General features: G+C 42.7%; 1 protein-coding gene across 3 annotated transcripts in view; it reads right to left on the bottom strand.

Annotated features, from left to right (window-relative positions):
* Positions 1 to 1,648: 1,648 nt before the first annotated feature.
* The window catches only part of TRMT44 (tRNA methyltransferase 44 homolog), a 37,420-nt gene continuing 26,421 nt past the window's right edge, over positions 1,649 to 12,647 (bottom strand). Inside the window, exons 9-11 of one of the 3 annotated variants that reach the window (XM_084859878.1) lie at positions 11,808 to 12,186; positions 9,845 to 9,961; positions 1,649 to 2,308 (exon numbers count right to left, since the gene is read on the bottom strand). In XM_084859878.1, the coding sequence (XP_084716004.1) occupies positions 2,067 to 2,308; positions 9,845 to 9,961; positions 11,808 to 12,186 (738 nt within the window). In that variant the 3' untranslated portion in view covers positions 1,649 to 2,066. Of the gene's footprint in view, positions 2,309 to 9,844; positions 10,267 to 11,807; positions 12,187 to 12,647 lie in introns of all 3 variants that reach the window. The other 2 variants (XR_014792506.1, XM_084859879.1) reach the window with 2 other exon arrangements.

The raw sequence follows: 12,647 nt of genomic DNA, 5'->3' as shown, positions 1-12,647 counted from the left end.
TGTCTAGGTTTGCCATAGCTTTCCTCCCAAGGAGCAAGCGTCTTTTAATTTCATGGCTACAGTCACCGTCTGTGGTGATCTTGGAGCCCAAGAAAGTAAAATCTGTCACTGCTTCCATTTCTTCCCCTTCTATATGCCAGGAAGTGATAGGGCCAGATGACATGATCTTAGTTTTTTTAATGTTGAGTTTCAAACCAGCTTTTGCACTCTCCTCTTTCACCCTCAACAAGAGGCTCTTGAGATCCTCTTCGCTTTCTGCCATTAGGGTGGTATCGTCTGCATATCGGAGGTTGTTGATAATTCTCCCGGCAATCTTAATTCCGACCTGTGATTCATCCAACCCGGCATTTCTCATGATGTACTCTGCATATAAGTTAAATAAGCAGGGTGACAATATGCAGCCTTGTCGTACTCCTTTCCCAATTTTGAACCAATCGGTTGTTCCATGTCTGGTTCTTACTGTTGCTTCTTGACCCTCGTACAGGTTTCTCAGCAGACAGGTAAGGTGGTCTGGTACTCCCATCACTTTCAGAATCACTGCCTTGTTGTGGCGAAGGGGCTTGCGTAACTCAGTGAAGCCATAAGCTATGCCGTGCAGGGCCACCCAAGACGGACAGGTCATGGCAGAGAGTTCTGACAAAATGTGGTCCACTGGAGAAGGAAATGGCAACCCACTCCAGTATTCTTGCCAAGAAAACCCCATGGAACGTATTAACCTACTTGTGTAATTATGATATTCTGCTATAGCACAGTGCCAGCTAGAATGTATGTAGTGGAAAAGAAGAAAAGGAAACGCTCTTTGTGTAGAGCTTAGATCTCAATTCTGCAGTGAACTGAAAGCAGATGCAGTGGATTAACATCCTCATGTAGAAAAGCTCATAGTCACAGAATGATAAGGCTAGAAGAGAGCAGCTCTGCTAATTTAGATTAGGGATGATGAACATCTTGTGTGAGGTGGGGGCAGATTCACCCTGGTCTGGCTGCTCAAGGGCTAGATCTCCCAGTTATGTCCACATTGTCCGGTTCTCCCCACCCCCGATCCTAATTTGTCTGCGGATAGTCCAATACATTCTTAGCTCAAGAAAATGGCAGATGCCTTCATGTTGGGAAATCAGTGGTCACCCCAGAGGCCTCTACAGTGAATCACATGCCCTAATGGCAGTCTCTTCACTTCCTCAAAGAAGGGACCTGGCCTGATAAACAGCGTCCTTTCAGGAAATCAGTAGTCACCAGAAGGCACAAGTTGGTCACCATATAAACTGGGAACTGGTGGGGTACAGTGGCTAGAATTTTAGGTTTGTCGTTTGGAAACATGGCTTCTAATGCCAACTCTGCCATGTTGTTCACTGGGTAAGCATGGGCAAATTCTGCCTGAAATACCTCACAGGGTTGTTGTACAGGAAGAAATGGCACACTCTGAATTACTTGAAGGGAAAGTTGGGCAATGAAATGAAACTCTGAACTCAAACTGCAACAGATTTCATAGGAGACAAAAGTCATATGAAACCCATTAACATGAGTAATGCACCACATCCTGTGATGTATAGGATTCTTGAGAAAAATAAGGTAATTGACTGGCCCTGAAGGGAGGTCCATCCCCATACCAGCTGGCTTCCTGAACCTGAAGAGAGAAAGCATAGAAACAATGGGAATGGCAAGATATGGTGTATTGCAAAGTCACGTGGTAGCATTTGCCCCACTGAAGATATAATTTCAGAGACAGAATTACCTCAAGGAAGTTCTTAGATATGGAAGTGTTTGTATGCTTAGCAAAAGGGAAAAAAACTATACAAGTTATTCTGAGAATATAGAAGATCATCAACTTTGCATTTTAATATACAAATGAACTTCCACAACATTAGGAAGATAAGTCAATTAAACTATGGAAGCTTCAAGAACTGATTCCAAATCTTTGCTCCCCTACACAGAGAAATGTGATGCAACCACAGAAAGGATTTCATTGTTCCATTGTTCCATAAACAGAAACAGAATGTGGATCTCACCATCAAGATGTGTGCTCTTCATAACTGCACATGAAACTAAATCAGAAATTAACTAGCAACTCCTTATTGCTTGGCATTATCTTTCTTTGGCACAGTCAGTGATGGCTTCAGTTCCTCAGTCCCATGAGCATAGCAACAGGATTCTGAAGTCAGAGGACAACCATGTGGATGGTGAAGGTAAAACCAACATAGGCGAGTTTTGAATGCTTTAGAAGGAAGGGTTTGTTTAACCTGCTTTCCTGACTTGTTTTTCCTCGGTGGCTTCCATTCCCTCCAATCACGAATATGAACCTTCCCATTTAGCACTGAGATTAAGAAAACACATCAATATTAACACAGCGTTACCAGAATTAATGCTAGAGCAAGTACTCTATATGAAAACTACAAGAAAAATCCCATTTGTCTGAGTGAATTTGAATGTAAACGTTCACACACACACACACACACACACACTATTATTTTTAAGACAAAGTATAGTCTTACCATATCTCAACATGAGCAAATGTAAACTATACCTACAAGCATATGAATCAGAATATAGAAAAATTGAAATGAATGCTGCTAAAAAAATACAGGCAAGCAAAAAAACATAGTTTTCAAAACACACACATACACCTTGTGCCACCAGCACACATTTTCTCTAACATATCTGAATTTGAACTAAAATTTCTTGTTAAAAAATTTATTCCCTTGTGCATGATCATATTTAATGCAAATTGACAGGCCATAACTCAGTGGAAGAACACATGATTTGCATGCAGAAAGTCCCAGGTTCAATCCCTGGCATCTCCAGGCAAGCTGGGAAAGACTGTCTGAAACATGGAGACTCACTGAAGGCAACGCTGCACTAGATGGACCAATGGTCTGAGCCTCCTGGCAAGGGGAGTTTTCTGGTTGGGCACCTCTTCTGGAACAGCAACTTTCAGCAGCAGCAGTGACACCTGCCCACCTTTCCTGCTCTGGAGGTGCAGGGTCTTATAGACCACTGGATGGTCTTATAGACCCCTTCCAACCCTACCAGCTAGGGTGTCGTTAGGACGGGCCCACGTGGGCACAGGCCCTGGATCTTTTTTTTGAGCTGTGCCCCGGATCTTTTGAGCTGTCCTAATTGCCATTTTTTTTAAACTTTCCCATTGACTTGCATTGGAAAACAAAAACGGCCATAACGTTTATTGTTTGTATGATAAATTCATGAAATTTGGAGGCTTGGTAGCCCCCATGGAACTGATTGAATCGGCCAAATTTCAGGCAGTTAGGCCCAGTGGCTTTTGTGCTAGTCACAGGTAAAATTTGCTATTTTCAAGAACATCTGTCAAAGCAAAGAGCTATATATTTTTTGTGCTTCCACATAAGTGTACGGAATTTGGAAACCTGGCAGCCCCCATGGAGCTGATGGAAGCTGCCCAATTTCAGACAGTTATGTCCAATGACTTTTGTGCTAGTCACAGGTAAAGTTTGCTGTTTCCAAGAAAATGTGTCAGAGCAAAGAGCTATAATTTCTTTGTTCTTCCACATAAGTGTATGGAATTTGGAAACCTGGCAGCCCCCGTGGAGCTGATGGAACCTGCCCAATTTCAGGCAGATATGTCCAATGACTTTTGTGCTAGTCACAGGTAAAGTTTGCTATTTTCAAGAAAATGTTTCAAAGCAAAGAGCTATATTTTTTTGTGCTTCCACATATGTGCATGGAATTTGGGGAGCTGGAAGCCCCTATAGAGATGACTGAGCCTGCCAAAGTTCAGACAGTTACGTCTCGTGGCTTTTGTGCTAGCCACAGGTAAAATTTGCTTTTTCCAAGAAAATCTGTCAAAGAGCTATAATTTTTTTGTGCTTCCACATAAATTCATGAAATTTGAGGACTTAGCAGGCCCTATAGAGCTGACTGAACCTACCAAATTTCAGACAGTTAGGTCCAGTGGCTTTCACGCTACCCATGTGTAAATTCTCCTTTTCTCAAAGTCTAAAACAAAAAGTAAAAACTGTCAAGTCACCCAGGGGATTAGAGATCCTAATCAGAAGGTGTTTAAGGCGACCATTAGGAGATCACTATCCCTAATCTCTGGTGTAGGGTGTTTTTTTTTTGAGGTGCAAAAAACCTCTCCCCCCCTACTTTTCTTTTCTGCTCTTACATGCCCACTGTTGTGAGCTTTCCTTCAATGAAATGTTGAAGCGGGAGAAGGAAGGGAAGAAAGAGCTCCATGTGAAATACTGGTATTTCACACAGCATCTGATTTTACTGCCCCAAACTGGAACCTTTGGATTCTGCAGAAGTTTAGTAGCTTCAGTATAGCAAAGGATCCAATCAGCCTCCACAAACTTCTTTCTCCCCCTCCACTTTAATTTCTCCTAAATAGCTGTAGGATTCAAATAATCCCAAAGGGAGGGTTAGGACTATGTGGCATCATGATCGAGAAACTGCTGGGGCTTTTAAATAGGTTCTATAGTTTTAAAAAAGCTAGAAAAAGCCCTCAGCCATCTCACCCCATAAAGTTCATTTAAGTACGTGCAATCCTTGCAAACCCTGCACAGCCTCCTAAATTCCTCTGAAGTACTACCTCTCTGAAAGGAGCTGCTTGGCTTAGGGAATTCTCTCTACCCCCCACCCCCATTTCTAATCACCATTCTTCTTTTCTTCTTCCCTCCCCTATCCTGTTCTTTCTTTCTCTTCTTTATTCCACCCAGAGCATATCTTGGGGAATTCTTAAAGAGAATTCTCTTCGGTGGGCAAGAAAAGTTCTGAACTGTATTTGACTTTATACAAACAGATGAGAGGGTTGGTTTTCCTCCTTCTCACTCAAGCCTTTGAGAAAAGTGGGTTCACATGGTTGCGGAGAAACAAAACTGGGGCTGTTTTGTTTGTCACTTGCCATTATCCAGCAATAGGAAGGGCTGGAGCTCAGTGGCAGAACACATGCTCGGCATGCAGAAGGCTCAATCCCGAATCAATGGGTTCAATCCTCAGCATCTCCATGTAGGGCTAGGAAAGAATCCTGAAACTTGTAGAGCCGCTGCTGCCAGTCAGTGTCAACAATACTGCGCTAGATGGACCCAGGGTCTGACTCAGTACAAGGCAGCTTCCTATGTTCCTCTGAACAGAAAGCTTTAATAAAAATAGGAGTTTTTGGATTGTTTTTTAAGTGGAGGGGAGATAAATATTGCTAATTTATGCAATCCTATGTATGCCTACTGAGAAGTCCCATTATGTTTAATGAGGCTTACCCTCAGGAAAGTGTGCATAGGATTCCAGCACAAGTTACTTTTGCAGGGAGGTTTGCACCTTCATGTTTAGCATATTTACTCAGAAATAAGTCCTGAGTTGTGAGCATGGTACCGCAAGCTTAATACAGTGCCTACTCAATTCTGTCTAATGAATTGACTACCCTTTCAGCTCAGTCCTATGCATGTTTTGTCACTTGTGGGGGGTTTTTGTTTTGTTTTTGCATGAACTCTAACTTCAGTGGTGATGGAAAGGCACTTAGTGCATGCTCAGAGTTTCTCCATAACTGAGCCCTAGTTTTGAAAACAGACTCATTGGCTGAATCCTGGTGAAGTCTTGGCACAAATGAAGTTATGGGGAGGAAGATACAATGAGAGTTTGTGCATAGAGAGGACTTGCACAAACCAAGACAACTGTTTTGATGAGGAGTTGCTGGAGGATGAGGAGGGATGGTTGCATGGAGGGGAACAGAATGGGTAGGGGGAGAATGTAAGTGCTCAGTGGTGAAAGAAAAACATTCTGTACATGCTCAGAGGCACTCTCTATTTAAGAACATAAGAAGAGTCATGCTGCATCAGACCAAGGTCTATCTAGTCCTGCATTCTGTTCACACAGTGGTCGACCAGATGCCCACTGGAAACCCATAAGCAGGACATGAGTGCAATAGCACCTTCCCACCCATGTTCCCCTGCTGCTAGCATTGGTGAAATGTAAATAAATTATTGTAATTCTAAATTAGAATGCATGTACATCCTTCAGAAACCTTGCAGGTTTCTTGCCTGGGGGACATCTCTAATGACCTGTGCATTTTCATACAAATTTACCCAAAAACTATTGGGGAAGGGGTGAATGGAAGGGAAAGCAAATCACTCCCTCCCCCAAACTGGAGAACTCCCCTTCCACATGAACTGCTACACCTATCCTTCTGAAACTTTGCTGGTTTCTTACTTAGGGACAACTGTAGGCTGTCTGTAACTTTCAAAACAATGATCCACAAGGAACATAGGGATATAAGTATGTCTTCTTTTGGAGACCTCAAAATGTCAAGGCACCTTTGCACAAAACCCCTTGTGGCTAGCACTCTGAAATTTGGAGACATGATCTCCTCTGATGGGGCAATGAATCCTGAAATTTTTATCCAATTCTTCCAAGGAATAAAAAACGTTATTGGCGGTTCCCTTTAAAAGAAAACATAAACCCTGCACCTATTTTTCTGACATTGGGCAGGTGTAATCCCTTTCTAGGGGGTTACTATGCCTGAAATTATCCAGTTCTGACCAAGAGAAAAAAGTTATAGTTTTTTTTCTAATTTCCCACGGTAGTCAACAGGAAGCATAAAGACTCATTTTTCCAAACTTTGACTCAGGTTTGGTGCTGAGCTGAGGTGGTCCGACTACAAATTGGCCCAAGCAGAAGCGGGATGTTTTCCAAAATGCTGAATCGGTGTTTAAGTTGAAGTGGGGTGGGGGGTCAGTGCACACTTGTTACATATGTATGTACAGTCAGGGCCAGAAATATCGGAACAAGGATAACTGTTTTGGCAGTTGGCCTCTGTACACCACAACATTGAAGTTGAAAGGAAACACACCCAGATGGGAGCGAAGTCAGGACTTTCAGCTGTAATTCAAGGGGTTTGACAAAGTGGGGCACTAACCATTCAGGAAGGACAGCCAGTGGCATACACACACACCCATCGTTGCTGGCTCATAAGTAATGGAACAAACCAACATCATTTCAAACTTAAGGATCGCCTTTAATACCTGGATGAAAATCCTTTGCCGTCAATGACTGCCTGAAGTCTAGAACTCATGGACATGAGCAAATGCAGAGTTTCCTCCCTCGAGATGCTTTGCCAGGCCTTTACTGCAGCTGCCTTCAGCTGCTGCTTGTTTGTGGGTCTTTCTGCCTTCAGTCCTTTCTTCAATAAGTGAAAAGCATGCTCTATTGGGTGGAGATCAGGTGACTGACTTGGCCATTGAAGAACATCCCACTTCTTTGCCTTGAGAAACTCTTGGGTAGCTTTTGCTGTATGTTTTGGGTCATTATCCATCTGCAGTATGAAGCAGTGTCCTATCAGTTTGGCAGCATTCAGCTGAATCTGAGCAGAAAGTATAGCCCTGTACACTTCAGAATCCATCCTGCTGTTTTTATCAGCAGTCAGGTCATCAATAAACACCAGTGACCCGGTTCCACTGGCGGCCATACATGCCCATGCCATACCACTGCCTCCACCATGTTTGACAGATGATGTGGTATGCTTTGGATCATGAGCTGTTCCTTTCCTTCTCCATACTTTTCTCTTCCCATCATTCTGGTACAAGTTAATCTTGGTCTCATCAGTCCAAAGAATCTTATTCCAGAACTGGGCAGGCTTTTTTAGGTGTTTGCTGGCAAAGGCTAATCTGGCCTTTCAGTTCTTGAGCGTTACCAGTGGTTTGCACCTTGTTGTGAAGCCTCTGTATTTACATTCATAAAAGACGTCTCTTGACTGTAGATGTTGACAGTGACATGCCTACCTCCTCAAGAGCATTCTTGACCTGGCTAGATGTTGTGAAAGGGTTCCTCTTCACCATGAGCAGAATTCTGCGGCCATCCACTGTAGTTGTCTTCCGTGGTCTTCCAGGCCTTTTGCTGTTGCTGAGCTTGCCAGTTAATTTCCCCTTTTTCAGGATGTTCCAAATTGTTGTATTGGCCACTCCCAAAGTTTTTGCGATCTCTCTGATGGGTTTATTTTGTTTCCTCAGCCTAATGATGGCCTCCTTCACTCGCATGGACACTTCTTTGGACCTCATGTTGGGGGTTCCAGTGAACAGCTACCAAATGCAAATGTAACACTCCGAACCACCTCCAGGACTTTTATCTGCTTGATTGGTCATGGGGTACCCAGGAAACAGGCCATACCTGGCCATGCAGCTGCTTGTTGGCCATTCGTTCCATTACTTATGAGCCACCAATGATGGGTGTGTGTGTATGCCACTGGCTGTACTTCCTGAATGGTTAGTGCCCCACTTTTGTCAAACCCCCTGAATTACAGTTGGAAGTCCTGACTTCGCTCCCATCTGGGTGTGTTTCCTTTCAACTTCAATGTGGTGGTGTACAGAGGCCAACTGCCAAAACAGTTATCCTTACTCCAATATTTCTGGCCCTGATGTATTTATGTAATCTGTACATACACGCAAGCACACTGCATGCACGCACCACACACACACACACATTAGACGTGCGCTTAGACTCGTGTGTGTGTGTATGCAAATTTGTGTTTTGAAAGAGAGCTTTGGCTATTGGGCAGTATAGAAATGAAATAAATAATAATAAATAAAACTGTGTTATGGGCCTGTGCCCCAGATCTTTTAAGACCCTAGCAACGCCCCTGCTTACTAATCTATGGTTCTATGAAAGGCAGGCGGGTGTGAGTTCTTTGTTGTTGTTTTGGCTGGTTTGGCTGTGTGGCCAAGGCAGTTCAGGTGCCTTGGCCATGCAGCTGAGAAACAACCCACAGCCTTCCAACCAAGAGGGAGCACAGACTGCCACATAAATTTCTGGAACAATCTCTGTTCACCTCTGCAGCTTCGAAGTTGGGAGGATGGTTGGCCTCTAGTCAGAGGGTGTGCCAAACATGTACTATGGCAAGCAGAATTCTTGAAACCTGTTAAATATGTTCTTAATTTACACTTACCAGTTTCTGCCCTCAAAAATAAAGCAGGATAAATCACATAAGGACATGTTCCTGTGGGCTAGTCATTCTGAAGGAAGAAGTAAAATAGCTGTTTCTGCTGATTTAAACTATCAGGTGCTAGAAAAGCCCAGTTTTCTTACCTACTTTTTTATCAGAAAAGACAGGTTACTTACCTGTAACCATAGTTATTCAAATGGTAATCTGTGCTGTCACACATATGGGTTCTATGCTGAATTCATTTCAGGAAACTTCAATGGCTAGCATAGAGTTTTGGCAGGCAGCAGACCCACCGCAAACACTCAGGCTTTGTGGCTCCTGCCTTCCTACTCAGTTCCATTTCTGACTACAAGGCCCATAAAAATGGAACCAAAAGCAGAAACACAGGTACAACAGCACCTGCAGTGGGGTAGGAGGATGGGCTGTGTAACAGCGCAGATGAACACTCAAAGAACTACAATTACAGGTAAGCAAGCTGTGCCTTCTTCATGGTCTGTGCAGTCCCACATACGGGTACGGTAACAAGCTTACTTACCAGAGGCAGCACAGGTGCAAAGAAGACAAAGAGGTGAGCATGGCACTTCCAAAGGAGGCACTGATCCTGGGCCTAACATCAAGCCAGTATTGGTGGATGAATGTAGAGGGCTGGGACCAAGCAGCAGCAAAACAGTGGTCTGCCACTGCAACTCACTCCTCAAAGGAAAGCTGTAGATGCTGAAACAGCCCTGGTGCAGTAGGATCTGCCAAACCTCCCGTGTCTGGTTGTTTGTCTAGACAAATCCTTTCTTTTACTCTTTCTCAGCAGTGCTTGCTAGCTCTAAGCTTCTACAAAATACTTCAGTGGACTTTCTACTTGGGTTTGATGCAGTGCATTTAATTTTAAAAAACCCAGGATCATTAATCTTTCAACGTATAGGAAAATGAATATCATTGAACATGCCTTGTCCTTACCTTCAAACACTTGATGATTGTTTCTAAGCAAGGTCTGTAGGCCTCCATATTCATTCTTCAGAATTTTTAAAGTGTCCTTGTCTAAATGCTCTGCAATTTCACTCAAGGCAAGACTCTCTACAGAAAATAATGTATTTGTGTAAAATAACTATTAGCCCTTGGCAATATTTCCAGTTTGTGGCTTCTGAGAACAGTGAGCCACTACTCTAAGTGTCTTGTGGAACACACCCTTCTCTATGCAGATAGACACACAAGAAGGCATGTCAAAGCAAGACTTTGCAGTAAGAAACACTAAAGTAGGTGTATGCTCACTGGCCATGTGCAATCCTATTTGACTACCACACTTAATGACCATTAACGACACTTCAGTATGCTTCTCCTTTGACACAAGGTTTGCACCCTCATAACAGGACATCGCCCATCTGTGAACAAATTTATGGTCAAGATAAGGTAAGAGGTTAGACTACGATAACTGCCACTTCTATTTAAAGGAATGTATTCTCTATCATTTTCTTGCAATAATACACAGCCTACAAATGTTAATACTTATGAGAATCAGAATTATAATTAATATGCAGATCAACTTAGGCTTGCAAATTAAGTTATGACAATGGATATGAACACTGAACAAGCCACTTCCTCCTGTACAGCCTACTGAGGATTACTATGCTTATTGTGTAAGTGATGGAAAATACTCTAAATTTGAGAGAAAAGAGATTTGAATCTTCCTGTGCAGTACAGAAGGCTCAATGATAATCAGGAAAGCTCGATGTCTGGCCCATGTCAGAGGCCTCATCTTGTATGCTGACCTTAGAAAGTGATACACTTGCCAGGGGGATACAGCTGTTCTGAGGCATCATCTATATCAACCAGTTTAAAGGAAATGCTTCATTTCAAGGGGGGGGGGTCTGTGTGTGCTTGTTGCATTGACAAAGTTGATGTGCATGCTGAGAAGAAAAGTTACAACAGTTTGCCCAGCCATATAATACTGACTTAGTTGCCAAAGTGAACCAGTTCCTGGGAGGTGAAAATATTCCATCTTGAACTGCAAGAATGTGATATAGTGAATACAAGCCAATCACAAACTTACCAAGCAAGAAAAGTGTCATTGCTTTCATGATGCAAATAGAAAAATCTTATTGATAAGCGGTATGAAGAGTGAAACAGTTACATTATTGAAGAATGTCATAGGCTAACTTAGACTGCTGCTGTGGTAATCCAGAGGTGGCTAGTCAGCAGTACATATTTATGATACACACCCATCACATGGAGAAAAGCATGAATATGTAGCAATGCCATTGTTCTCAACACACAATGATGATCAAGTGGCAATATAAAAGGTCAATGCACTTCCATGCATCAGTGTCACTAGATGTGTCACTGTGTATAAGTGTATGACAGTGTCATACAATTGAACACAGTATAAGCTGCTTTTCCAAATTTGTTCTCATCTCCTATTTAGGTTGGAGTTTCTGTGATGCTACACTAACAGTTTGGTTTGACAGGTAATGGGCATACTCTGTAAACTTGATCATGGGCTGGACTGGTAACTGATCTTACTATTGAGCCTCTTTTCGATACTAGGGCTAAATCCGAGAATAGAGGTGGGTAGAAAGTAGATCTCTAGATGTTTTAGACTTCAATTCTCAGCATTCCTTTCCAATGACCATGCTGGCAGGAATTTCTGGGACCTGAATCCAAAACATTTGGAGATCTACCTTCTGCCTACCCCTGTCCTAGAATATTTGAGGAAAAGTGATAATATATTGCCCACAATGCCGAAAATTACAGTGCAATTTACTGCACTGCATTATGATGAATTCAGCATACTTAGTCAAAATGCTTCCTGATCTTATCCTTAAGATGAGGTCTGAAAAAAAAGTCTATTATAATGGTTAAAGCACAATTTTAATTCACCACAGATTTCAATTTTGTATATAAATAGGTTAAGCAAAAATCTCACCTCCTCTCTTCCATGTGCTTGAATTCCCATGTGGACTCTCTTCAGTTTCACTTAACAATAGTTTTGCTACCTTCAAAACTACTTTGTCTACAAAATCCTGAGGGAGAGCAGTACAGTTTCTCACTTGTTCTTTTCCCCTGGGCAGAAATCCAGATATTAAGACGTTTCCCATATCTGCTTTTTGAGACATTTCTTTATCTGCTATCAGGCCGGTGGCATCACTTACAGTTGAAAGGCGGTCATTTTGATACAGCCCATCTATTTTATCTTGTGCTGTTATGCTGCAGGATTGGCGGCTACTGATATATTGTGTTCGCTGCTCATCAAGTACAGTATCTTGTGTTGCTAGATATGATCTAGACATCCCAATTAAGCATACCTAGGATTGACAGAATTCTTGCTATTTAGACACTGATCACTAAACAGAAAATTAACAGATATCACCCCAAAATAGTGTGACTCAGTTTCATGAGATCACACGATTATAGGACTTGCAGTGACTGGATGCTCATCAGCTCTAACACTCTGCACTAATGCAATGTTCTCCACCACACAGTCACTGATATACTAACCTCCCACATTATCAGCCTGGATCAGACAATAGGCAACACACCATAAATGGCTTCAAAGCAGAGAGTTTGACACTGCTGCTTAAGCTGTCTGCAGCCACAGGGGAGGGACACAACCCGCCAGAGCCCATGCAGCTACAGCAGAAGGGCAAAACCCAGAGGTGCCAGCCAATCTGGGATGGGAGAGATCCTTTGCCCAACCCAAATATGAGAATCAATTAAAATTCCAGTACCCCACCATTAAAACCTCCTCAAAAGGAAATATCAGGAT

The sequence above is a fragment of the Heloderma suspectum genome, chromosome 5 (assembly GCF_057233095.1).
Source record: "Heloderma suspectum isolate Gila_16-S chromosome 5, 16-S_ref, whole genome shotgun sequence".
Classification (NCBI taxonomy): Eukaryota; Metazoa; Chordata; class Lepidosauria; order Squamata; family Helodermatidae; genus Heloderma; species Heloderma suspectum.
This window is presented reverse-complemented; position numbering and strand designations above follow the sequence as displayed.